The sequence below is a fragment of the Eubalaena glacialis genome, chromosome 16 (assembly GCF_028564815.1).
Source record: "Eubalaena glacialis isolate mEubGla1 chromosome 16, mEubGla1.1.hap2.+ XY, whole genome shotgun sequence".
Classification (NCBI taxonomy): Eukaryota; Metazoa; Chordata; class Mammalia; order Artiodactyla; family Balaenidae; genus Eubalaena; species Eubalaena glacialis.
This window is the reverse complement of record NC_083731.1, coordinates 85,436,168-85,461,913: the sequence shown is the minus strand read 5'-3', so window position 1 is coordinate 85,461,913 and position 25,746 is coordinate 85,436,168. Positions and strand designations below refer to the sequence as shown.

Sequence of the window (25,746 nt, the reverse complement as noted above, 5' to 3'; positions counted from 1 at the left end):
AAGGAAAGTCTGAGAAAGTGGCCTCACAGCCAAGGAAGACCTAAGGAGATGTGACAACTGGTGGTCACGTGTCCTGGATGTGACCCTGGAACAGAAAAGCACAGGAGGCCTAGCTTCTCTCTCTGGGACACCTTGGGTCCTTCAGAAGGTGCAGAATCTGATATTTAATGTCTAGTTTTAAAAACTGTTTGAAACAGTGGTATTCAAGCATCTCCCTGACAAGTTTTCCTAGCACACATCGTGACCATAAAAATGCAATATAATAAAATCTTTTAGGAGGAGAAAGGTGTTTGCCCTGAGAGGTCGATAATGATTTCTCAAGGCGGTGATGTCACTTGAGCCAAGCCAGCCCCGGAGACCCAGGAGGGCAGGGGGCGGGTGGTGGTTTAGAAGAGAGGCAGGGGCGGTGGGATCAGGTCGTGAGGGGCCTTCCACGCGGTGCTGAGCTGCTGTGCAGACGACGCGGAACCGCTGAAGACCTGCGCACAGGGCAGGGATACGGTCAGTGGTGATCCGGTTGGGGTTTACGAAAGTTACTCTGCTGTCATGAGAGTCTGGATCGAAAGAGTGGAAGTAGGCAGAGGCTTGGGAAAACATTTCAGTTTTGCAGGACTGAGATTTAGGGGCCCTAAAGCAATAGGATGCTTAGTCTACAGACTGTGGGAGCTACAGACCCAGGGCATCAGTGGTATTCAGAATGGCAAGGTGGCAATCAAAGACGGTACTTAAAACTATGACAGTAAGTAGGTGACCGGAGCCAAAATAAAGTCCAGTATAAAGGCGTGCTGAGATTCATCATAAGGAGGATCATTCTCTTGAAAGTGGGGTGTGGAGGCAAGAGGGGGCGGCGTTCAAGCTATGCCTCCACGTACGGGACCCTGTGAATGTGCAGAGAAGGGAGAGCACCCCAGGGACACGGGAGGGGACACTACCAGTGTGTGTGGAAGTGAATGGGGCTCCGGAGCTGTGGAAATCCTGATTGGGGTTGGACCAGAGGCCATGGTTTGAGCTTAAGTTACTAGGAAATTGGGAGCTAACTTTCAACTAAAACTTTTTTTTTTTTTTTTAATGCAGGGAGTGAGCAAAGCTCTACAAGAACAGAAATCCCAGTGTCAGGATTGCCTGGTAGGTGCAGGTGAGGAAACCAGTGCTGCCGTCCAACAGAAATGCAAGGTGAGCCATAGAGGTGATTAGTTTTCTAGTAACCACATTAAAGTAAAAAACTGGTCAAATTAATAACTTTATACAACCCAATATATCCAAGGTATTAGCATGTCAACACGTGGCACTAGTCACATTTCTGGTGCTCAGTGGCCACCGTCTAGAGGTCCTGCCCAGGCTGACATCCCGAGTGTCAGTAGGGATCGCCTGTGCTCTGCCTACAGCAGTGAGAATTAGGAGATGGATTCGTGATCCCAAGTCTTCAGGCTTGGGATATCGTCGTGATGACATGATGCCACGAACAAAAACAAGGACCACACATGAGTCAGCATCTGCTGTGCAAGAAAAGAGACAATGTCGCTCTTACGGAAAGGATGATTTTTATTTCCATCCTAAATGATTATCACACCATTATTTAAACACATCTGAAAAATCCTGAAGTAATTTAAACTGAAGGCACAGAACAAATCAAAATATCTAACTAAGCTTAAAATGAGAGAATTCAAATATTTCGACAGTATCAATAAATTATGAACAAGTTTCCATCACCAAATATCATTCTGACCAAAAGTTATAGTCTTTTATAATAGAACCAAATTAGCTTAAACTGATTTCAAGATTTCCACGATAAAAATAATATTGGAAAAAAGTCATCTTTCAAAATATTCATTTTATCACCAGGTTCGCTGTAAGCATTTTATTTATAACAAAGTGGCAGTTAGGATATTTGTTGATGGGTGACCACTCCCCAAGAAGGATGCATTCTTACAAAATGTTTTAAAAAATAGCAAAGTAGGCTACAAAATTCTATTTGGGGAGCAGGAAGAAAAACTTGTTCCATGTCAATTAGAATAACAAAGCATTTCAATATCAAATTGCTTCAAAAGCCAGTCGTCACACAACAGTAATATACTGCACAGGGCATCCCACTGTATCTTGGTTACCTGCTGAGCATACAGTGTCGCTAAGGGGTTGAACAAGTCAGTAACGATTATTGTTGCCACTTCTTATTTAGTCAAGAGATATGTTTAAAAAAATCGTTAAAAAACTCACTGGAATAATCTGTGACACGCTACAGAAACAATAAACCCCAGCAAGGCAACTGCTAAGTTTTGAAATAAAGTGGTCATGCTTCATAATATACTGTAGTATTCTGAAATACATTCTCTGATCATCAACACCGTTTATTAGAGGTCACTTGTAAATTAGCTCAGATTCTGAACTAGATTTCTAAATGAAACTTTTTCAAGTATGCATAATATTCATAAGGTAAAGACTTTCCTCCTATTCACTTCTTTATGTGGGCTTCCAATGGACAACCGTGATGGTTAAAGGACAAACAAAATGGGCTGGTCAGTTTTCAAAAACTTTTCAAAAAACATGAGCTAGTCTAGTGACCAAGGACTGATTGAAAAGTTTTTTTAAAATCTGGCATAGCAGGTTTCAGATGTTAGTATCTTTCAGAATTTTTCCTGAAATAACTAAGTAAAGAAATAATGGGGAAAAATAAGGGTTTCTAAAACACTCAAGAGAATAAAATAAAAAAGGTGTGTCTTCTACTTAGCTGTGATATATATGAATGTGCATTTAACAGCAATATGGTTTCATTTTTATCATCTAATTTAATTACATAAATCACAGAAAGATTTCCAGCCAAGTTTGCTGATAGGAGTATAATACAAACTCTAGAAAACGATTTTTAGCAAAAAACTGCTTCAAAATTTTCCTACATAACAAAACATTCTTTTGGAAATGAATCTTTAATGCTTTTGGACTGTCCAAGTAAATGCAGCTTTTACCATCTCCAGCTCTAAACTATAATTATCTCCCAAATTCCTTTGTCACTGGATAGTGTTATCTTTTATTCTCTACTATTCTAATAATGGTACATTATTTTTAAAAAATCTCTTTATGGGGTCTCAGACTTAATGTCTTCATCTATGAGTACTGAGATTAAAGTAGAAATAAAATAAGCCAGAAAAATCACCTTATAAGCAGTATGAAGTTTTGAAATGTGGCACCGGTGTAAACTGGGAAAGGCTTATCCAAACTCAGAACGCATCCATTCCCAGCACTGCCGCCCCAGGAGCAGCACACGCTGCCCGTCTTGGGCACGTGGAACTCATTTTATGACTCAGTTATTGAAAACAGAGCCACCAGAAGTCGTCTGACCCAGCCGGCTGGCTCACAGTTTGGGCAGACTTCATTCATTATTATAGCTCACATTTTGACAGCTGAGAATCTGAATTCTGAAAATGTGGTCTCACAAGGGTTAGTGGAAGATGGGCACTGAGCTGGCAAACGGAAGGAAACCATTTAAATAACAAAGGACGAGCCTAGTGGTTTTGACCCTGCGTATACCCAGCTGTGTCAGCAGCCCCTAACAAACAGAAACTCGACAAAACCAAAGGGTTTTCTTTCCAAGCCCTAAAAAAAGGAAGATGTTTGACTTAAAACCAACTTCAGAATCTACACCAGGCTGCCAGGCCAGCAGACCACTGTCAGCGTGACTTTGCTCCTCTGCCCCTTCAGCATGGGGACCAACGCCGAGTGGCTCATGCCCACGGTCGACAGGCCGTTTACGGCCACGATCATGTCTCCACACCTGCACAACGACAGAGACAGTCACTGTTTCCACGATTCTGAAACTGTTATCCCGGGACTTGCTTCGCAGGAAGACCACACTTAACCACTGTCAATGACTAGGCTACACTGTTTACTTTGAGAGATATCTGGGGTGATTTTTAAGCCTATGTTGGCTTTCCCTTGCCAATCAAGGACACCCCTTGCCAGCCTCTCCTCTAACTGGTAGATGATTTTAAGGGCAAGCAGAATGATTTTCATATAAGCTTAAGCAACATATAGTTAAGAGAATAAATCTGCTGCCTCTTTTAAAAATACCAGATGATACATTTGGACGGTGTTGCTGATTTTCACTGTTCATTCTTACAGCTCAGTACATTCGAGGGCTTAATCAATTGAGAATAAGACCCACACCTCCTCTTTCAGCTACGGATGCTCACCGTCCTCCAAGCCGAATTACCACCAATGGATGATGAATCTGAAGACCTTTCTATCCTTTATGATTTTTAGTCTTTAGTTTGAATACAAATATGCTACTTTATTGTGAGCTACTTCAGTTTCTTTTTGGAAGTAAGTGGAAGTTAGTTTCTAATCTGCATGAGACCCAGACTGGTTGAGTAACTTGGCTAAGAGAACGGTGAAGTCATCCCCCCACTCCTCTTTCCTCCTAAAATAATGATTTTTTCCATCTGTGTCAGGATGAGACTGGTCTGGAGCACACTAACCCTGATCGACTTGTCCCAATGTTCTTGAGCCGTCACTTTGCGTTTGCAAACAGCGTAAACTCCCCATTTGTGCAGCACTCTGACTAGGCTGTCAGCATCCACTTTTCAAGAACCGTTTCTTTCATCCAAAACTAGGCACTAAGAACTTAGTCACCCGTCTCCTCTGTTTGTATAATCTCTTGTTATAACACCTCTTTCTTCTCACCGTGCCTGAGCTTTGAAAAAGAGGCGGCACAGAGATTGAGAGAGTACTTTTTGCCCCGTGGTGACAGCAGCGGGGCTGAATGGCAACGGCTCTGAGCCACACCGTCCTGGTTTAAATCACTGTCAGCTACTCCCAGCTGTTCGACTGTGGGCAGGTGTTTGACCTGTCGAAGCCTCAGTTATCTTGCGTATAAAATAGGAACCACGGCAGCACTTACCTCACAGGTTGCTAAGAAGATTCAGTAACCCATGCCCAGCACCTAGTCCTGTGCCTGGCACGCACAGCATCCATCCAATACTGACCAAGACTCTACTACATATGCAAGGCCCTGTGATGGCTGCCAGGGATATAACAAGAAATGCAACAAAATCCCTCCCATGTGGACTTGCATAAATTGAATGTTAGGCTGACATAAGTGCTGTAGAGAAAAAGTTACCTAATGACAGGACTGGACCCAAGTGTTCAGAGCAAGTTGTCACGTCACAATGTGTCCAAATGACTCAGCTTTATTTTGTTAATCTAATAACAGGCACTGAAACTATGAGTGCCAAGATGGTAAAGGTGATGCTTCACTCTAGATCAGGGCTGGCAAACTGTTCCTGTAAAGGGCCAGATGGTAGATAAATATCTCAGGCTCTGCGAATCACTGGTCTCTGTCACAGCCACTCGGCTCTGCCATCGTGGCTCGGAAGCAGCCATGGGTGATACGCAAACGAATGAGCATGGGCATGTTCCAATAAAACTTTATAAGAACAGACATCAGGCTGAATTTGGAGCTGACCCCAGTCTAGATCGTGTCCGTCACAATAAGCACAAAGTACATCATTAAACATAGTAAGACTCACTTTAATCTTCCATCGTAATAAGCAGGAGTTCCCAAGACAATGGTTTTAATGAAGAAAGGCTGATTGGTGTGGTTTTCTTCATATCCACCAACGATACTGAAGCCCCAGCTTCCCAAGTAACTTCTTCTCAAAACTATATCATGGCAGCTGTGAAGGGCACTATAAACAAAAACAGAAATCAAGAAAAATTAGTGTGAAGGCTTTTTATAGCCTGTTCATCTTTGTTATAACTCCACACCATGTTACGTGCACCATTGTTGGGGAGCAATAAACAACATGCTAGAACTTCTCATCTGGTCTACTTTCTTAGCTCAGTGATCAGCATTTAAAAAGGCTCCTGGGATGGAGAAGAGTCCCACAGTGGCCTGATACTTTAGGACAGTGCAGGTTATTTTCATTATTCTGAATCTTCTGCAAAAAAAAAAAACACAAATGAGCAGTTGTCTGGTACACCCAGCAAATCATAGTGGAAGAGCCTCCCTCTTAGGAAAACCAGAGCTGCTACCCTAGGTGGCGGCCCCTCTGACCCACAGTTGTTGAATACGGGTTTGCATACAATAGAGACCTCCGAGAATCCACAGAACAGTGGCTGTTTATTGACAGGTATCCTTTTGACATAGGTGGGCTCAAAAATAGGTTTTACTATCCTGTGTATTTTTCTATTTTTTAATTTTATATTGGAATATAGTTGATTTACAATGTGTTTCAGGTGTACAGCTAAGTGATTCAGTTATACATATATATATATCCATTCTTTTTCAGATTCTTTTCACATGTAGGTTATTACAGAATATTGCAGAGAGTTCCCTGTGCTATACAGTAGGTCTTTGTTGGTTCTCTTTTATATGTAGTAGTGTGTTTATGTTAACCCCAAACTCCTAATTTATCCCTCCCCACCATGTTTCCGTTTGGTAACTGGAAGTGTGTTTTCGAAGTCCATGAGTCTGTTTCTGTTTTGTAAGTAAGTTGATTTGTATCATTTTTTTTAGATTCCACATGTAAGTGATATATGATAATTGTCTTTCTCTGTCTGACTTCACTTAGTATGATAATCTCTAGGTCCATCCATGTTGCTGCAAATGGCATTATTTCACTCTTTTTTTATGGCTGAGTAGTATTCCATTGTATACATGTACCACATCTTTATCTGTTCCTCTGTCGATGGACGTTTAGGTTGTTTCCATGTCTTAGCTATTGTAAATAGAGCTGCAGTGAACATTGGGGTGCCTGTATTTTTTCGAATTATGGTTTTCTGTGGATATATGCCCAGGAGTGGGATTGCTGGGTCATATGGTAGCTGTTTTTAGTTCTCTAAGGAACCTCCATACTGTTCTCCATAGTGGTTGTACCAATTACATTCCCACCAACAGTGTAGTTGGGTTCCCTTTTCTCCACACCCTTTCCAGCATTTATTGTTTGTAGACTTTTTAATGATGGCTATCTGACTGGTGTGAGGTGATACCTCATTGTAATTTTGATTTGCATTTTTCTAATAATTAGCAATTCTGAGCCTATTTTCATGTGCTATTTGGCCATCTGTATGTCTTCTTTGGAGAAATGTCTGTTTAGATCTGCCCATTTTTTGATTGGGTTGTTTTTTTTAATATAGAGCTGCATAAGCTATTTTTATATTTGGAAGATTAATCCCTTGTCAGTTGCATCATTTGCAAATATTTTCTCCCATTCTGTGGGTTGTCTTTTCATTTTGTTTATAGTTTCCTTTGTTGTGCAAAAGCTTTTACGTTTAATTAGGTCCCATTTGTTTATTTTTGTTTTTATGTTCATTACTCTAGGAGGTGGATCCAAAAAGATATTGCTGTGATTTATGTCAAAGAGTATTCTGCCTATGTTTTCCCCTTAGAGTTTTAAAGTATCTAGCCTTACATTTAGGTCTTTAATCCATTTTGAGTTTATTTTTGTGTATGGTGTTAGAGAATGTTCTAATTTCATTATTTTACATGTAGCTGTCTGGTTTTCCCAGCACCACTTATTGAGGAGGCTATCTTTTCTCCATTGTATATTCTTGCCTCCTTTATCAAAAATAAGGTGACCATATGTGCGTGGGTTTATCTCTGGGCTTTCTATCCTGTTCCATTGATCTACATCAGTACCATACTGTTTTGATGACTGTAGCTTTGTAGTATAGGCTGAAGTCAGGGAGTCTGATTCTTCCAGCTCCTTTTTTTTTGATCAGTATATTTTTAAATTGACGTATAGTTGATTTACAGTGTTGTGTTAATTTCTGCTGTACTAATTTCTGCTGTACAGCAAAGTGATTCAGTTTTACATATATATACATTCTTTTTTGTACTCTTTTCCATTATGGTTTATTGTAGGATACTGACTAGTTCTCTGTGCTATACAGTAGGACCTTGATGTTTACCCATTCTATATATAAAAGCTTACATCTGCTAACCCTAACCTCCCATTCCACCCTTCCCGAAATCCCCTCTCCCTTGGCAACCACCTGTCTGTTTGCTATGTCTGTGAGTCTGTTTCATAGATAGGTTTATTTGTGTCATATTTTAGATTCCACATATAAGTGATGTCATATGATATTTGTCATTCTCTGTCTGACTTCACTTAGTATGATAATCTCTAGGTCCATCCATGTTGCTGCAAATGGCATTATTTCACTCTTTTTTATGGCTGAGTAGTATTCCATTGTATACATGTACCACATCTTCTTTATTCCTCTGTCCATGGACATTTAGGTTGCTTCCATTTCTTGGCTATTGTAAATAGTGCTGCAGTGAACACTGGGGTGCCTGTCTCTTTTTGAATTACAGTTTCCTCTGGATATATGCCCAGGAGTGGGATTGCTGGATCATATGGTAGCTCTATTTTTAGTTTTTTAAGGAACCTCCATACTGTTCTCCATAGTGGTTGTACCAATTTACATTCCCACCAACAGTGCAAGAGGGTTCCCTTTTCTCTGCACCCTCTCCAGTGTTTATTGTTTGTAGACTTTTTAATGATGGCTATTCTGACTGGTGTGAGGTGATACCTCATTGTAATTTTGATTTGCATTTCTCTAATAATTAGCGATGTTGAGCACCTTTTCATGTGCCTATTGGCCATCTGTATGTCATCTTTGGAGAAATGTCTATTTAGGTCTTCTGTCCATTTTTTAATTGGGTTCTTTGTTTTTTTTGCTGTTGACTTGTGAGCTGCTTATGTATTTTGGAAATTAAGCCCTTGTAGGTCACATAATTTGCAAATATTTTCTCCCATTCTGTAGGTTGTCTTTTTGTTTTGTTTATGGTTTCCTTTGCTGTGCAAAAGTTTGTAAGTTTGATTAGTTCCCATTTGTTTTTTGTTTTTATTTCTATTGCCTTGGGAGACTGACCTAAGAAAACACTGGTATGATTTACATCAGAGAAAGTTTTGCATACGTTCTCTTCTAGGAGTTTTATGGTGTCATGTCTTATGTTTAAGTCTTTAAGCCATTTTGAGTTTATTTTTGTGTATGGTGAGACCTGTGTATGGTGTATCTTCACTGATTTACATGTGGCTGTCCAACTTGCCCAACACCACTTGCTAAAGAGACTCTCTTTTTCCATTGTGTATTCTTGCCTCCTTTGTCAAAGATTAATTGACTGTAGGTGTATGGGTTTATTTCTGGGCTCTCTATTCTGTTCCATTGATCCATATGTCTGTTTTTGTGCCAGTACCACCCTGTTTTAATTACTATAGCTTTGTAGTACTGTCTGAAGTCTGGGAGGGTTATGCCTTATGCTTTGTCTTTTTCTTCAGGATTACTTTGGCAATTCTGGGTCTTTTATGGTTCCATATGAATTTTAGATTATTCTAGTTCTGTGAAAAATGTCATTTGATAGGGATTGCATTAAATATGTAGATTGCTTTGGGTAGTATGGCCATTTTAACAATATTCTTCCAATCGATATCTTTCCATTTCTTTGAGTCATCTTCAGTTTCTTTATTCATGTTTTATAGTTCTCAGCATATAAGTCTGTCACCTCCTTGCAGGTTCATTCCTAAGTATTTTATTTTGGGGGGTGCAATTTTAAAAGGTATTGTTTTTTACATTCCCTTTCGCGGTGCGATTTTAAAAGGTATTGTTTTTTACATTCCCTTTCTGATAGTTCATTGTTGGTGTAAAAAATGCAACTGATTTCTGAATGTTAATCTTGTATACTGCTACCTTGCTGAATTCGTTGATCAGTTCTAGTAGTTTTTGTGTGGAGTTTTTCTCATATAGTATATCATCTGCATATAATGACAGTTTTACCTCTTCCTTTCCAATTTGGATACCTTTTATTTCTTTTTCTTATCTGATTGTTGAGGCTAGGACTTCCAATACTATGTTGAATAGAAGAGATGAGTGGGCATCCTTGTCTTGTTCCAGATTTTAGCAGGAAGGCTTTCAGCTTTTCACCATTTAGTATTATATTGGCTGTGGGTCTGTCATAAATAGCTTTTACTATATTGAGATATGTTCCCTCTATACCCACTTTTGTAAGAGTTTTTTTTTTTTTTAATCATGAATTGATGTTGAATTTTGTCAAATGCTTTTTTCCATCTATAAGATGATTACGTGGTTTTTGTCTTTTGTTGATGTGGTGTATCACATTGATTGATTTGCATATGTTGAACCATCCTTGCGAACTTGGGGTGAGTCCCACTTGGTCATAGTGTATGATCTTATGTGTTATTTTCTTGAGAATTTCTGCATCTATATTCATCAAAGATATTGGTCTGTAGTTTTCTTTTTCGGTCGTGTCTTTGTCTGGTTTTGGTATCAGGGTGATGGTGGCTTTACAGAATGTCTTTGGGAGTGTTCCCTCCTCTTCAGTTTTCTGGAAGAGTTTGAGAAGTATTGGTATAAGTTCCTTTTTGTATGTTTGGTAGAATTTGCCTGTGAAGCCATCTGGGTCCTGGACTTTTTGTTCGTAGGGAACTTTAAAATTGCAGATTCTATTTCACTTCTAGTGACTGCTCTGTTCAAATTACCTATTTCTTCTTGATTCAGTTTTGGTGGGCTGTTTGCTTCTAGAAACTTGTCCATTTCTTCTAGGTTGTTGAATTTGTTGGCATATAATTGTTCATAGTATTCCGTGATGGTTTTTTGTATTTCTGCGCTATTGATTGTTATGTCTCCTTTTTCATTTCTTATTTTGTATATTTGGGTTCTTTCTCTTCTTCTTGGTGAGCCTGGCCAGAGGTTTGTCAATTTTGTTTGTCCTTTCAAAGAACCAGCTCTTGGTTTTACTGATTATTTTTCTATTCTTCTAATCTCTACTTTATTGATTTCCCCTCTGATCTTTATTATTTCCTCCTCCTGCTGATTTTAGGTTTTGTTTGTCCTTCTTATTCTTTTATTAGGTTGTTTATTTGAGATGAAGGCCTGTATTGCTATGAACTTCTAAGAACTGCTTTTGCTGCATCCCATAGATATTGTATGGTTGTGTTTTCATTGTCATTTATCTCAAGGTATTTTTAAATTTCCTCTTTGATTTCCTTGTTGACCCACTGGTTTTTTAATAGCATATTGTTTAGTCTCCATGTAACCATTTTTTTTCTCCCTCATTTCTTTTTCTGTGGTTAATTCCTAGTTTCATGCCATTGTGGTCAGAAAAGAAGCTTCAGATAATTTCTATACTCTTAAATTTGATGAGGCTTGTATTTTGCCCTAGTATGTGGTCAATCCTAGAGAATGTTCCATGTGCACTTGAAAAGAATTGTGTATTCTGGTTTTTTTTGGATGTAATGTCCTGAATATATAAATGAAGTCTGATTTTCTGTCTAGAAGATCTGTCCATTGATATGAGTGGGGTGTTAGAGTCTCCTACTATTATTGTATTCCTGTCCATTTCTCCCTTTATGTTTGTTAGTATTTATGTATTTGGGTGCTCCTACAATAGGTACATACATATATGTTGATGAGTGTAAAATCCTCTTCTTGTACTGATCCTTTTATCATTATATAGTGTCCTTCCTTATCTTTCTTTATGGCCTTTGTTTTAAAGTCTAGTTCGTCTGAGTATTACAACCCCTGCTTTCTTGTCATTTCCATTTGCATGAAATATCTTTTTCCATTCCCTCACTTTCAATGTATGTGTCCTTTGCCCTAAAGTGGGTCTCTTGTAGGCAGCATATTGTGGGCTCTTGTTTTTTTTTTTTTTTTTTATCCAATCTGCTACTCTGTGTCTTTTGATTGGAGCATTTAATCATTGACATTTAAGGTAATTATTGATAGATACGTATTTACTGCCATTTTAAACCTTGTTTTCTCATTGGTTTTATATATCTTCTTTGTCCCTTTTTCTTTTTTCTTTAGTGGTTTGATGATTTTCTTTTGTATTATACTTATGTCCTCTTCTTTTTGGTTTCTGTGAATCTATTGTATGCTTTTGATTTGTGGTTAACCCTGTTTTTCAAGTATGTTACCCCCTTCCTATATCTATTTGCCTTAGATTGAGCCTATATTATGACTGCCAGACACATTCTAGGGAAAAAAAAGTCTCCATTTTCTTCCTCTCCTCCCCTACATTTTATGATTTTGGTGTCCTCTCTTACATTTTCATGTTCATCCTTTTGCTGTTCATTGTGCTTACCATCACTTTCACAGAATTTTTTTTTTTTTTAATCTGTGTACTGGCTTATTTAAGTGATTTACTTTCCACTTGTGACTTTCTCTTTTCTATAGATTCTTTTTTATTTGGAGAAGACCTTTCAATATTTCCTTTAGGATAGGTTTAGTATTACTGTATTCTTTTAGTTTTTGCTTGTCTGAGAAATTCTCTCTCCTCCTATTCTAAATGATAATCTTGCTGGGTAGAGTATCCTAGGTTGCATATTTTTCCCTTTCAGGACTTTGAATGTATCTTGCTACTCCCTTTTGGCCTGCAACGTTTCTGTAGAGAAATCATAGCCTTATGGGGGGTTCCTTTATTATTAACTCTTTCTCTTGCTGCCTTTAGAATCTTCTCTTTAACTTTTGCCATTTTTATTATAATATGTCTTGGTGTAGGTCTGTTTGGGTTTATCTTGTTTATCCTGTACCTGGATATGTTTCCTTCTTTAGGTTTGGAAAGTTTTCAGCCACAATTTTTTCAAATACATTTTGGTCCCCTTTTCTCTTTCTTCCCCTTCTGGAATTCCTATTATAAGTAGATTGGCACACTTTATCCCATAGGTCTCATATTGCTTTCATTATTTTTCGTTTGGCTTTCTGTCTGCTGTCCTGATTGGGTGATTTCCGTTATTCTACCTTCCAGGTCACTTATTCATTTTTCTACCTTATTCATTCTGCTGTTCATTGCCTTTAGCTCAGCTTTCATCTCTGCAAATGAGTTTTCTTATTTTTCTTGGTTCCTCTTTATAGTTTCTAGCTCATTTTTACAGTACTCTGCATTTCTGTCCATAGCCTTTCTTAATTCCTTCAGTCTAATAGACACCCATTTTGACAAGGAGATAATGAAAATACTGAAGAGGTCTGTTTCATTGTTTGTTCTTTCTGGGGAATTCTCTTGGTCATTTAATTGGGAGTGGTTCCTCTGCTTCTTCATTTTACTTATATTTCTTATATTTCCTTGTATTTCTTATATTTAGTTATGTATCTCTTACTCTGTGGTCTTGGAGGGCTGTTTATATTCAGGGGCGTCCCTGTGTAGCTTGTGTGGGTTTACTATATTTGGTGTGAGGGTTGTTTTTAGTATGGATGCATGTCGCCGCTTTCCTCAGCACGTGCTGGTCATTATCCCCTTGATAAGGGGGTGTGCTGATTCCTGGTCCTGGGATTCCTGCTGGTGGTGGCAGCTCAGGCTCGCCCCTGGAGCACATGATGGGAGCGGAGGTAGCTCACGACCACTCCTGTAGTCCAGGAGGGAGGTGGTAGTGGCTTGTGACTGCTCCTGGCGTCTGGGCAGGAGGCGGCTTGCTACTGCTCCTGGAGCCCGTGCAGGCAGTGCACTGACCTCTGAGTGCACACACAGGGAAGAAGGCTACAATGGAAGGTCCTGTGCCTCCCCTTGTGCATCCCCCAAACAATGGTGCCTGGCCTCTAAGGCTTCCTCCATGTACACCCTCAGGTGCAGTTGCAGTAGATTTCAGCCCCCCCAGGCTGTTTCTGCACAGCCAACCCCAGTCCTCTCCCCAGGTCTGATCTCCAAAGGCCAAGTTCCAGCACCCACCTGCACTGGTGGACATGTGTCTCAGGCTGGGGAGTGCAGGGTGGTGGCACTGACCATCTGTGCAGTCTTCCCACTGCTCTGGCTGCCATAAAACCAGCTGCTGCGTTCTCCTCTGAGGTTCTGAAGCTCCCCTTCTGTCCTGGCTGATCTCCCCACTGGTGAGGGGGGCCTCCCAGGGTGCAGGAACCTCTTTCACAGCTCCCTCCCAGGGGCACAGGTCCCATCCTGATTCCTTTCTTTCTTTTTTTTTCTCTTTTTTCTTTTGTCCTACCTGGTTATGTGAATATTTTCTTGCCCTTTCAGCAGTCTGAGGTCTTCTGCCAGCATTCAATAGATACTCTGTGAGAATTGTTCCACATGTAGATGTATTAGTGGGAGAAGGTGAGCTTCACGTCTTACTACTTCGCCATCTTGATCACTTATCCATTTTTCCTTCGCAGGATTGCTTTGGTTATTTGGGGTCTTTTGTGTTTCCATACAAATTTTTTAATTTTTTGTTTTAGTTCTGTGAAAAATGCCATTGGTAATTTGATAGGGATTGCATTGACTCTGTAGATTGCCTTGTACTATCCTGTGCATTTCTCATCTAAAATCCTTGTTACTATTCCTGGCACATCAGAAAATGCTCTGAACAAAGGAAGAGGTACTGACCCCAAAACTAGCCTGGAATAACAGATAAGGAAAGCTACAAGAAGCATGGGGGTTTCTCCAGGATGCCATTGGTCTCTGCGTGTGCAGCAGCAGAGGTGGGCAATTGGGCAGAACTGCTCAGCATGAGGGCACAACTTCGCACACAAAGTTCTGGGCTGAGTGTTTAATAAGATCAGTTAGGTTCCTTCTGATGGCTGACACCTCACAACTTAGATGGCATGTCTGCAGGAGTTGAACAGGAACCACTTAAATCTATGTTGACTTTTTAATGGGGAAAAATATGTTTTGGTGCATGGAATAAACATATGAAGCAGTTAATCATCTCTGTCATGAAAAATCTCTCTCCACAAAGGCCCTAGAGTTCCCTGAAACAGTTATCCTATTACAGTTTTATGCCCTCTTACTTGTTTTTTTCCTTCTTTTAACTGAGAGGACAAGTCAGCAAGTTAAATTAATAAATGAAATCCAATAATATCCTTGCTTTTTGTGTTATTCTTTATGTGAAAGTACTTTATAAACCATATTGCACTGTATAAATGCTAATTATTATAAATTTATTCCAAATGAAGCTAGATGGCTCAGAAACGGGCATATTCTTATTGCTTATTTTAAAGAATCAGTCATTTTCGTACCAGGTTAAAAGTCAAAATATTTCATCAGTTTCAAAATTCTTCTGTACAATAAGAATCTTAACTGAGTTGGAAACAAATGAAGATGGTAATTCACATCCTCTCTACCTCAATACCACATTACACAACTACCACCTGGAGGTTCCAAAATGTCTCACGACCAGACACCGACCAAAACTACAGGATGTCCTGGCTGGTGAGCCGGTCATGAGCTGTGACCTCCTCCTAAAGGGGGTCAAGAGCAGTAACGCTTGAACACCAATGGTTTGGCCTAAAGACTCTTACGTCCAATAAAAACTCAGTTTTACACTCCTTTGTAGGAAGAGTAGGGCTTTTAGAAATACTTCTAGGATAGGGAAAGGCCCCACACTTTGACCTGGTTTTTCTGGTGAAAAATGCACGTAAGTCTAAGCATGTATCAGAGTGAATGTTCGTAAAGGACAGCTGTTCTAAGCAAGAGACTGACCACCCAATTTCATAGCTGGCCCACTTGGGAGCCTTTTGTAGGAATCAACAGAATAGCTTTATTTTTATAAACAGGTAAGTCTTTTCAGCTTCGTTCTTATTATCAAATTTACCATTTTAAATATAATAACCTAAGAAAAAACCTGATTTGATATTGCTACTTTTATCTAACTAAAGCCTTTTTTCCTCCTCAATGAGTGAATTTGCTGTGCTATATACCCTGATGAAGGTTGCAATTGCGATTTTCTGTAAAACAACAGAAAAGCTGCAATACCTGGGCAGCCCAAGCCACATGACCCACGACGGGGACCAGCTGGCATCGTACTCATTCTCGCTGACAGTGCTGGGCTGCTCATCTGGGCCGTGGGCGGCCTCCTCCACAACCTGCACCTCCAGTGCTTTCAGGGCCACCGTGGGCGACGTGGCGCTGGCCTTCAGCATAGCCACAGCCTCACTGTGACTTAAACTGGTCAAATCGATGCCATTGATATTCAACAAGATGTCACCTGTTCAAATAAGGGAGCAAGAAAAATGAGCCACCAAGTGATTACTTCCCTGTAAATCCTGTTATCTGTAAACTAATCAACAAAGGTTAGTTCCAAAAACTCAGATGATGTAAGGTAAAAGACTCTTTTTCTCTTTATAATTCTTAGAATACTGAGGAAAAATCCAATTCATGGACAACACTCCAAAACAATTAAAAAATTTTAAATAATGTAATAATATATAGAAAAGGTTTGGCTCGAGGCTCTGGAATTCAGTTGGGGTCCACATCATCAGCCCTGGTATAGCTGTGGACGGGCCCTGGGCACCTTCATTTCTCTTCTTACGCTTCCTTCCAATTAGAAAACGATTTGATCTTTTGCTCTTAGAAAGGAATTTTTAATATATTCTACTTTATATTGATACAGTTTTATACATCTAGACAGCCCTACATAGTTCACTCAGTGCAATCATTTCAGTATGTAGAGAAGATACCCTTGGGTCTACACAAAGAAATGAAACTTGTGATTTGAACATGTCCTGCTTGAAGAAGAAAAATAGTCTTTGTTGCTCTGCCAAGTAATATAATAAAAAAGAGCAATGAGGCTCATAACCAAAAGGTTAGGAAGGAAAGGATTCGTTTTATAGGAAGCCCAAACGTTTGTACTAAGAAACCCCACAGAAAATCCTGCTCCCCAATTCATCATTTTTCAGATTATTAAAACAAAACATTCTCTTTGTAGAAAACTTTGAAAACATAAAATAACAAGGAAATAAAATTACCTCATATTCCACAATAGAAGGCTTTTTTAAAGTTATTTGTCCTAAAGATATAATTCATATACCATTCAATTAAAGTCTGTAATTTTATGGTTTTATAGTCACAGAGTTGTGCTGTACAACCATCATGTCATTTTTAGAAAATTTTTATCACCACCCCCAAAACCCTGTACCCATTAGTAATCACTTCCCTTCCCTGAGTCCTAAGCAACTACTAATCTACTTTCCATCTCTATAGATTTGCCTTTTCTGGATATTTCATATAAATGGAATCATGTGGTCTTTTGTGACTGGCTTCTTTTACTTAGCATGTTTTCAAGATTCATTTATATTGTAGAATGTATCAATACTTCATTTATTTTTATGGCCAAATAATATTCCATTGTATGGATAAATCACAGTCTCTTCATCCATTCACCAGTAAATGGACATTTGGGATGTTTTTACTTTTTGGCTATTATGGAAAATACTGCTATAAACCTTCACGTACAAGTTTTTGTGTGAACATGTTTTCATTTCTCTAGGAATGGAATTACTGGGTCATATGACAACTGTTTAACTTTTTGAAGAACTGCTAAACTGTTTTACAAAACAGTTGTATCATTTTACATTCTCTCTGGCAAATATATGAGTTTCCATTTCTTTACATCCTTGCCAATGTTATTGTCTTTTTTTTTTCCCCTATATTCATCCTAATGATGAATTTGCATTTACCAATAACTAATGTCACTATCTTTTCAAGTGATTATTGGCCATTTGTGTATTTTCTTGGGAGAAATGTCTATTCAGATCAGTTGCCCATTTTTAAATTGGGTTATTTGTCTTTTATTATTGAATTATAAGGGTTCTGTAATCCCAAACTCCTAATTTATCCCTCCCCACCACGTTTCCCCTTCAGTAACTATGTTTGTTTTCAAAGTCCATGAGTCTTGTTTCTGTTTTGTAAATAAGTTGATTTGTATCTAGATTCCATATATAAGTTGATATCATACGATATTTGCCTTTCTCTGTCTGACTTCACTTACTATGATAATCTCTAGGTCCATCCATGTTGCTGCAACTGGCAATATTTCTTCTTTTTTTTAATGGCCGAGTAATATTCCATTGTAATATGTACCACATCTTCTTTATCCATTCATCTGTTGACGGACACTTAGGTTGCTTCCATGTCTTGGCTATTGTAAATAGTGCTGATGTGAATATCGGGGTGCACGTATCTTTTCAAATCATGATGTTCTCCAAATACATGCCCAGGAATGGGATTGCAGGATCATATGGTAGCTCTATTTTTAGTTTTTAAAGGAATCTCCATACTGTTCTCCATAGTGGTTGTACCAATTTACATTCCCACCAGCATTGTAGGGAGGGTTCCTTTTTCTCCACGCCCTCTCCAGCATTTATTATTTGTAGACTTTTTGATGATGGGCATTCTGACTGGTGTGAGGTGATACCTCATTGTAGTTTTGATTACATTTCTCCAGTGATTAGTGATGTTGAGCATCTTTTCACATGCCTTTCGGCCATCTGTAGATTAATAGACCATAAGTGCGTGTATTTATTTCTGGGCTATCCTGTTCCATTGATCTATATTTCTGTTTTTGTGCCAGTACCCCACTGTCTTGATTACTGTAGCAGTGTAGTATAGTTTGAGGTCAGGGAGCCTGTTTCCTCCAGCTCCATTTTTCTTTCTCAAGATTGCTTTAGCTATTCAGGGCATTTTGTGTTTTCATACAAATTTTAAAATTTACTGTTCTGTGAAAAATGCCATTGGTAATCTGATAGGAATTGCACTGAATCTGTGAAAAATGCCATTGGTAATCTGATAGGAATTGCACTGAATCTGCTGATTGCCTTGGGTAGTACAGTCATTTTGACAATATTGATTCTTCCAATCCAAGAACATGGTATATCTTTCCATCTGTCTCATCCTTGATTTCTTTCATCAGTGTCTCATTATAGTTTTCAGAGTACAGGTCTTTTGCCTCCTTAGGTAGGTTTATTCTTGGGTAATTTTATTCTTTTTGATGCAATGGTAATTGGGATTGTTTCCTTAATTCCTCTTTTTGATCTTTCATTGTTAGTGTATAGAAATGCAATAGATTTCTGTGTATTAATTTTGTATGCTGCTACTTTATCGAATTCATTGGTGAGCTGTAGTAGTTTTCTGGTAGTGTGTTTAGGATTTTCTGTATGTAGTGTCGTGTCATCTGCAAACAATGAGTTTCACTTCTTTTCCAATTTGGATTCCTTTTATTTCCTTTTCTCCTCTTGATTGCTGTGGCTAGGACTTTCAAAACTATGTTGAATAAAAGTGGCGAGAGTGGACATCCTTGTCTTGTTCCTGATCTTAGAGGAAATGCTTTCAGCTTTTCACCATTGAGTATGATGTTAGCTGTGGGTTTGTCATATATGGGCTTTATGATGTTGAGGTAGGTTCCCTCCATGCCCACTTTCTGGCGAGTGTTTATCATAAATGGATGTTGAATTCTGTCAAAAGCTTTTTCTGCATCTATTGAGATGATCATATGGTTTTTATCCTTCAATTTGTTAATGTGGTGTATCACACTGATTGATTTGTGGATACTGAAAAATCCTTCCACCCCTGGGATAAATCCCACTTGATCATGGTGTATATGATCCTTTTACTGTACTGTGTTGGATTCAGTTTGCTAGTATTTTGTTGAGGATTTTTGAGTCTATGTTCATCATCAGTGATATTGGCCTGTAATTTTCCTTTTTTGTGGTATCTTTGTCTGATTTTGGTATCAGGGTGATGGTGGCTTCATAGAATGAGTTTGGAAGTGCTCCTCCTCCTGCGATTTTTTGTAATAGTTTTGGAAGGATAGGTGTTTCTAAATGTTTGATAGAATGCTCCTATGAAGCCATCTGGTCCTGGACTTTTGTTTATTGGGAGTTTTTTAATGACAGATACAATTTCAGTACTTGTAATTTCATCTGTTCATATTTTTTATATCTTCCTGGTTCAGTCTTGGGAGATTGTACCTTTCCTAAGAATTTGTCCATTTTTTCTAGCTTGTCCCTTATTGCCATAGAGTTGCTTGTAGTAGTCTCTATGGTCCTTTATATTTCTGTTGTGTTGATTGTAGCTGCTCCAATTTTATTGATTTAGACCCTCTCCCTTTTTTTCTCGAGTCTGGCTAAAGGTTTATCAATTTTGTTCATCTTTTCAAAGAGCCAGCTTTTAGTTTCATTGACTGTTTCTGTTGTTTTTATTGCTTGTGTTTTTGGTGTCATATCTATGATAACCATTGATTAATCTGTTGCATAATCCAAGGCCATGAGGGTTTACACTTGATTTTCTTCTAAAAGTTTTAGCTCTAACATTTAGGTCTTGGATCAGTTAATTTTTGTGTATGGTGTGAGGCAGGGCTCCAACTTCATTTTTGGAGAAACAGCTTTCAAGACTCACTTTTCCATATGAACAAACCAAGTGTATGGAGAATGCTATTGTTACCACTACCACCCCCACCCATACAGATTATATAGAATCAAGCAATGGGGGTTGTGAAATTGTGAATGAATTAATCCCTAAAAACCACTCCTTTTTATTAAGTTTGTCTCTGCTCCACCTCTTCTGTGATCCTCCCACCTAGACACCTTTTAATAGGCAACAAGTGTATTTCAGTGAGATGATCCTTCAAAGTATCTGGTCTACCATAATGCTGGAAGCATAAATCTGTTAGAGGGTCTTTTCCAACATAAAATAATCCAACAGAGTAACTGTTAGAAAGATTATTAAGCTTCAGCAATTTCCCTTTACGTTAGGCATTTTTCTAACCTTATAGAGAGACTTTATGCTTCCACTATGTACAGGACATTTTAAAGGATTTTAAAAAGCCATGTTTAATAGAAAACTTTGTAGACATTCTTTACTTTTAAAAATGTGAGTTGACTTTGGGAGATGTGGTGAAACTGTAGAAGATCCTAGCTTACCTCTCTTGATTCTGCCATCACGTGCAAGGCAGCCATGAGGTGGCACACTGGTCACAAAGATGGGCAGTTCCCCACTTTTACTTCCTCGGCCCCCAGCTACTGTCATTCCAAGGGACTCGTGTGGTTCCTTCTTTACAGTAATGTGTTTTTCTTGGCATGTAACACACTGGGCAAGATCCTGAACATGAGAGGAAAAATTTATTGGGTAATGAATAATATATATAGTTGAAGTAATGACAGCTAAAGTAAAAACATAACGTGGCAATTATAAAGTCATTAAAAAAAAATCACTATAGAACTGAAAGCAATACACAGTTCTTCAGAGGCACATGAGCCCTGTGGATCACAATGGCAAACTTTGGACTACTGTATTTTCACAGGACTATATATGGAACGGAAAAACTCAGGACTGTTGACATAGGGGAAGTCAAAGTAAAATAAGCATATGATTTGTATAATTACCTTCAGCTCCCAGATATGATCAGTTCTAAAAAAGTAAATAATGCATTTGAATTTTAAGATTCTGAAGAGAAGCCAATTAATTTTACTTCCATTTTTCTCCTATATTCTTTGAGAGAAAAGTTGACATAGTATAAAAGTGTGGATTTTACTAACTGCCAGAAAAAAGCTACAGAGCTGTCTTCTGATTCTGACTAACAAGGGTTATCAGAGCACTCAATCATGAAGCAGGTGCAAATCTACCTTCAAAATTTGTGAAAAGCTAAAAGGATATGAAATAATTGAATTTTTGAAGTTAATAACAGGGAAATAAATCCCCAACAAACTATATTCTCAGGGAAAAGCTATTTTTATTGACGTTTGTTACTGTTACCTATTACTGAGATACTCCTGGAAGTAAGGAGAATCTAAAATACCACTTTTCTTTTGAATTAGCATTCAATAAAATCAAGGTGTACATATGCAATACGAATATTAAAATAACATTTATCAAAGGTTTAACTATGTGCAAAAAGCTCACAGCTTTACATGCATCATTTCATTAATCTTCACAGTGGTCCTGAAAAGTAAATACTATTATTGGCCCGATTTTATGGATGGAGAAACAACTTAGAGAGGTCATGTAACTTGCCCCAAATCATACAACTGTAAGTTCCTGCATAGGGATTTGAGCAGATGCAAATATATAAACATATGCTTTGCATACGTGCACATAATATGTATACATATTGTTTATATGTACCCACACCACATGATTACTGTCCTGTTAAGTGTAACAGTGGAAGCTAATGTCTCAAAAGGTTTCCAACATTTATCAACTCTGAGAAAATATAGATAATAATTAACATTATTAACAATATCAACAATAGAAATATGAGTTACATTTACAGAATTATAACATTCCTTTAGTGACATTATTTGAAAGTGTTGACAAATCTGTGAATCAGGCCCTGGAATTGCAGGCCCATCTCCCTTTCTCTGGTCCTGGAATCCATGTACTCTTGAAATTTTATTAAGGGAACTACCTGCAGTAACAGCCTAGTGTTCCTAGAAAACGTTATGACCTAGTAGAAAACCTGGAAATGTCTTAAGGCAGTCTCCTGTTTATGAAATCTATCTTAGTATCCTTCAAAATTGGGCAAAACCCACTTTATTATGAAGACAACTCATGTAAACTCAGTCTTGAGTATATTTATAAGCAATTTTGGCTTGCAGGTATTTAATCAATTAAAGGTGGTTCTTTTATTCCTCTAGATGGCTCAGATATATTTTTTTTCCTCAGGAACCAAACCAAACTTCAAAGATTATACTCAGAATACTTCAAGGAAAGTTCTAAATCATACAAATGTTTATCTAAGCAGCTACTTAAGAGGCCTAGTAGCAGGCTAATGTATACTGTAATTTTTAATGATGATTATAATCATCTGAACAGGTTTTCTTGTGAATCTGTGTTTATTTTCCCTAGGAGACCCTTATTTTTCTAAATCAGGATTTTATATAACAAATGCAGTATATTAGTAGCAAATAGCTAACACTTAAAAGTACATTACATGTGGCTGTTCTAACCAATGAGTTGCAGAGTACACAGAATAAGAATAAATTCAGCATTACTATTTAAAACATTGTCACAGAAAATTAAAGACAATAAGAGTTAGCAGCAGAGTTGAGAGAAAAATATGTGCCCCAAATAAGCAGAGTTCTCTATATGAATGTTGGAATGACTAAGTACAGTTTTAAAAACTGTCTTAAAATCATGTCATAGACACTCATATCTCAAATTATTGTAAAATTCAATGACATAAAAGGTTCAATAATCAATTTTTGCCTTATATTGTAATTTTAGGAATATATATGTAATGCATAAAGTAAGGACAAGCCATATGAAACTATTCAAAACTCTAAAACAATAACTCCTTTTTCATAGTCATCATCATGAAGGCAATATTATAGGTTTCCTTCATACATTTCAGTTTCAGTTCAGAAACGAGAACAAGTCTGTGGTAACAATTTCTTAAAAGTAGTAACTAAACCAAAGACCAGTGACAAGTCTGTACTTGAGCTCAGAAAACCAGATAAACCTGATGGGCCAAAAGTACTTGTGCCTTTAAGGGATGCTTTCTTAGGGTACCTGTGACATTCCAAAGGTAAGTATTCTCTCAAATACTGTACTTACATTAAGAAGTCATTTTAGCACACAGGGAACTTCCTGTGGTTTTAAGCAGACCAACAGATGTTTTTGTTTAGTAATTTATAATTTTACTTAGAGTGACTTTGGAAGCTCATATTTAGCTTATATTTTCACACAGTTGAGTAAACATCATTTAAAAAATCCCAGCCTGGGACTTCCATGGCCGTCCAGTGGTTAAGACTCCGTGCTTCCACTGCAGGGGGCACGGGTTTGATCCCACATGCTCAGCCAAAAAAAAAAAAAAAAAAAATCCTAGCCTATCAGAAAGTGAGTTCAAATGAAGGAAACAATATCAAGAATGAACTACCAAAAAAAAAAAAAAAAAAAAGAATGCACTACCACCCTTTTTAAATTTCTGCAACTAAAGTGAGACAGTATCAAGAGTCTCAGCACAGGTAAATGACCTTGGTATATATTATAAAACTGGTGAAATATTGAAGAAGCAGGGAAAAACCTCAACATACAGGAATTTTAAAAGATTTAGGGCAGTCTTCCTATACTATTTATATAACAAAAAAAAATATGCTATACATGTAGCTATCGAAATTTATGAGTTATGTTTAATATGCACATATCTAATTCTGTTGTAGGCAAGGTACCCAGTTGCTAAGTACAGGCTGTCAATCATTGTCTTCACTATGCTTTTTCAATTACACAACCAACTGTCACATTTAAAGAGTAAGCCAAGATAAACCCCACTTTCAAGCAGAACTAAAACCGGAGATTTTTTCTGGACAATCAGACATTTCTCATCAATCACCTGGCAGAGGGTCCTTCCCCACCAAGAAACTCTACTGGCTGAGGGACTGAGACAATGCAGTCACTCTCCAAGGCAGCAAAACACATTGCGCATCCCGAACACCTATGAACACCTACGTGGACCTTCTCCAACAGAGTTAACAGCCCTCATAAATCTTACCAGCTTGTAACGATCATCCTTTGAGGGTGGATGAATTAAGAACCACAAACAAACAAGGCACCTTACCTTATGTGAGCTGGGTCTGTTGTAAGGCAGCGGCTGTGCGTGGTGCTGGCTGCTCTGAGTTCCTGCTTCTCGGACAGCGTTTCCAGGCTGGGGTTTCCCTGGTCTAGCAATTGTTAAATTCACCCTCTCTCCACTAGCCTGGAGAAAACACACAGACACGACTGCCAGTCATTAATGATGCTTCTCATTTCACAAAGCACAGGCACTCCTCCTCACCGAGCCAGTGCCTTGCCTGGGGGGGACCGCAGGCACCCGGTGGTCGGAGTAGGGAGCTCGTCTCGTGAGCTCATGTTTTAAGACGTCTGCAGCTGAGACGCACGCTGCAGACGCACGTGCACGGCTCTTGGACAGACTCTCCCCAGGCCCGCCTCCACAACAACCCAGGCAAAGCAAACTGCCCGTGTTCTTCTCTCCCCATGATTTCCTGAAGGGTAACTTTCTTCTGATACTTCTCTGCCCCTTCAAGGTTGGCCTTGGCATTGTGAGGGAGAGAGCAAAGGAAAGAATATAACAGGAAGAACTGATTCGAAACCTGATTAAAATCCACTGTGACTTTAAAAATAAATTCCATGGTGGCTATTTTGGAAGTAATAATCAGTGAAAGTATGCACAGCTTTGTTTCTGTTTGCTATAAGTTTGAGTCAAAAATAGGACATCAGCTTAAATAATCCTGGAAAGAATGATTCTAGAGATCCTGTATAAGATTGTATTTATATAAATATATATAGTGTGTGTATTGCACACACACCTGTGTTACGTTAATTATCTTAGAGGTTTGTGACTATCATTTTAAATTTAGAGGCCCATTATCTATATCCATATATATTTTAAATGTAGATGTACATCTACTTTTAAAAGTTATTTTATCTTTGCTTTTAAAGTACAGGCCTGATTTATTTGAGGGTGACTCTTGATCATGACCACAATTCCCAATTGCATTATTACTCCTATGGGAAATTATGATGGCCTGCTTTCAAGGAATTGTGGTAGAAAGTGGGGACCTCCCCCATGATTACAGTCAGTAATGTTAAGAAATCACTATTTTCAGTTCTTTCCCCAAGTATTGAGATAAATTGACATACATCACTGTATTATTTTTAGTTTTTAAACTGGAGAATAAGTGTTAATTTTTATGTCCATCTAAAAAACATTTGCTTATTCAAGCATTTTATTCAACTAAATTTCAAACAAGTTCCTCAAAATAACTGAAAGAAAAACACTTAATACGTGGCCAGATTCCCAAAGCACAGAGTCTGGGTACTTGATCTCAGGGGTAAATACAAAAGTAGAATCCTGATGTTGAAAATTCTGACACTTCACATCATTCGATCGCATGGTGTGAAGTGGTGAGACGCTCCATCTGTGACTTTACTTCAATGTACAGAATTAGTTTCATTACTGCTTACTACCTCATAACCACCAAATTCTGTAATTAGTATTTCAACTTTTACTGGAAAACCCCTGCTTATGCAAAACC

General features: G+C 38.3%; 1 protein-coding gene across 3 annotated transcripts in view; it reads right to left on the bottom strand.

Moving 5' to 3' along the window:
* Positions 1 to 1,082: 1,082 nt before the first annotated feature.
* The window catches only part of LNX2 (ligand of numb-protein X 2), an 87,946-nt gene continuing 63,282 nt past the window's right edge, over positions 1,083 to 25,746 (bottom strand). For 2 of the 3 annotated variants that reach the window (XM_061171247.1, XM_061171249.1), the window contains 5 exons: positions 24,270 to 24,407; positions 20,638 to 20,815; positions 15,695 to 15,926; positions 5,520 to 5,678; positions 1,587 to 3,766 (listed from right to left, as the gene is read on the bottom strand). In XM_061171247.1, the coding sequence (XP_061027230.1) occupies positions 3,631 to 3,766; positions 5,520 to 5,678; positions 15,695 to 15,926; positions 20,638 to 20,815; positions 24,270 to 24,407 (843 nt within the window). In that variant the 3' untranslated portion in view covers positions 1,587 to 3,630. Of the gene's footprint in view, positions 1,494 to 1,586; positions 3,767 to 5,519; positions 5,679 to 15,694; positions 15,927 to 20,637; positions 20,816 to 24,269; positions 24,408 to 25,746 lie in introns of those variants that run through there. The other variant, XM_061171248.1, reaches the window with a different exon arrangement.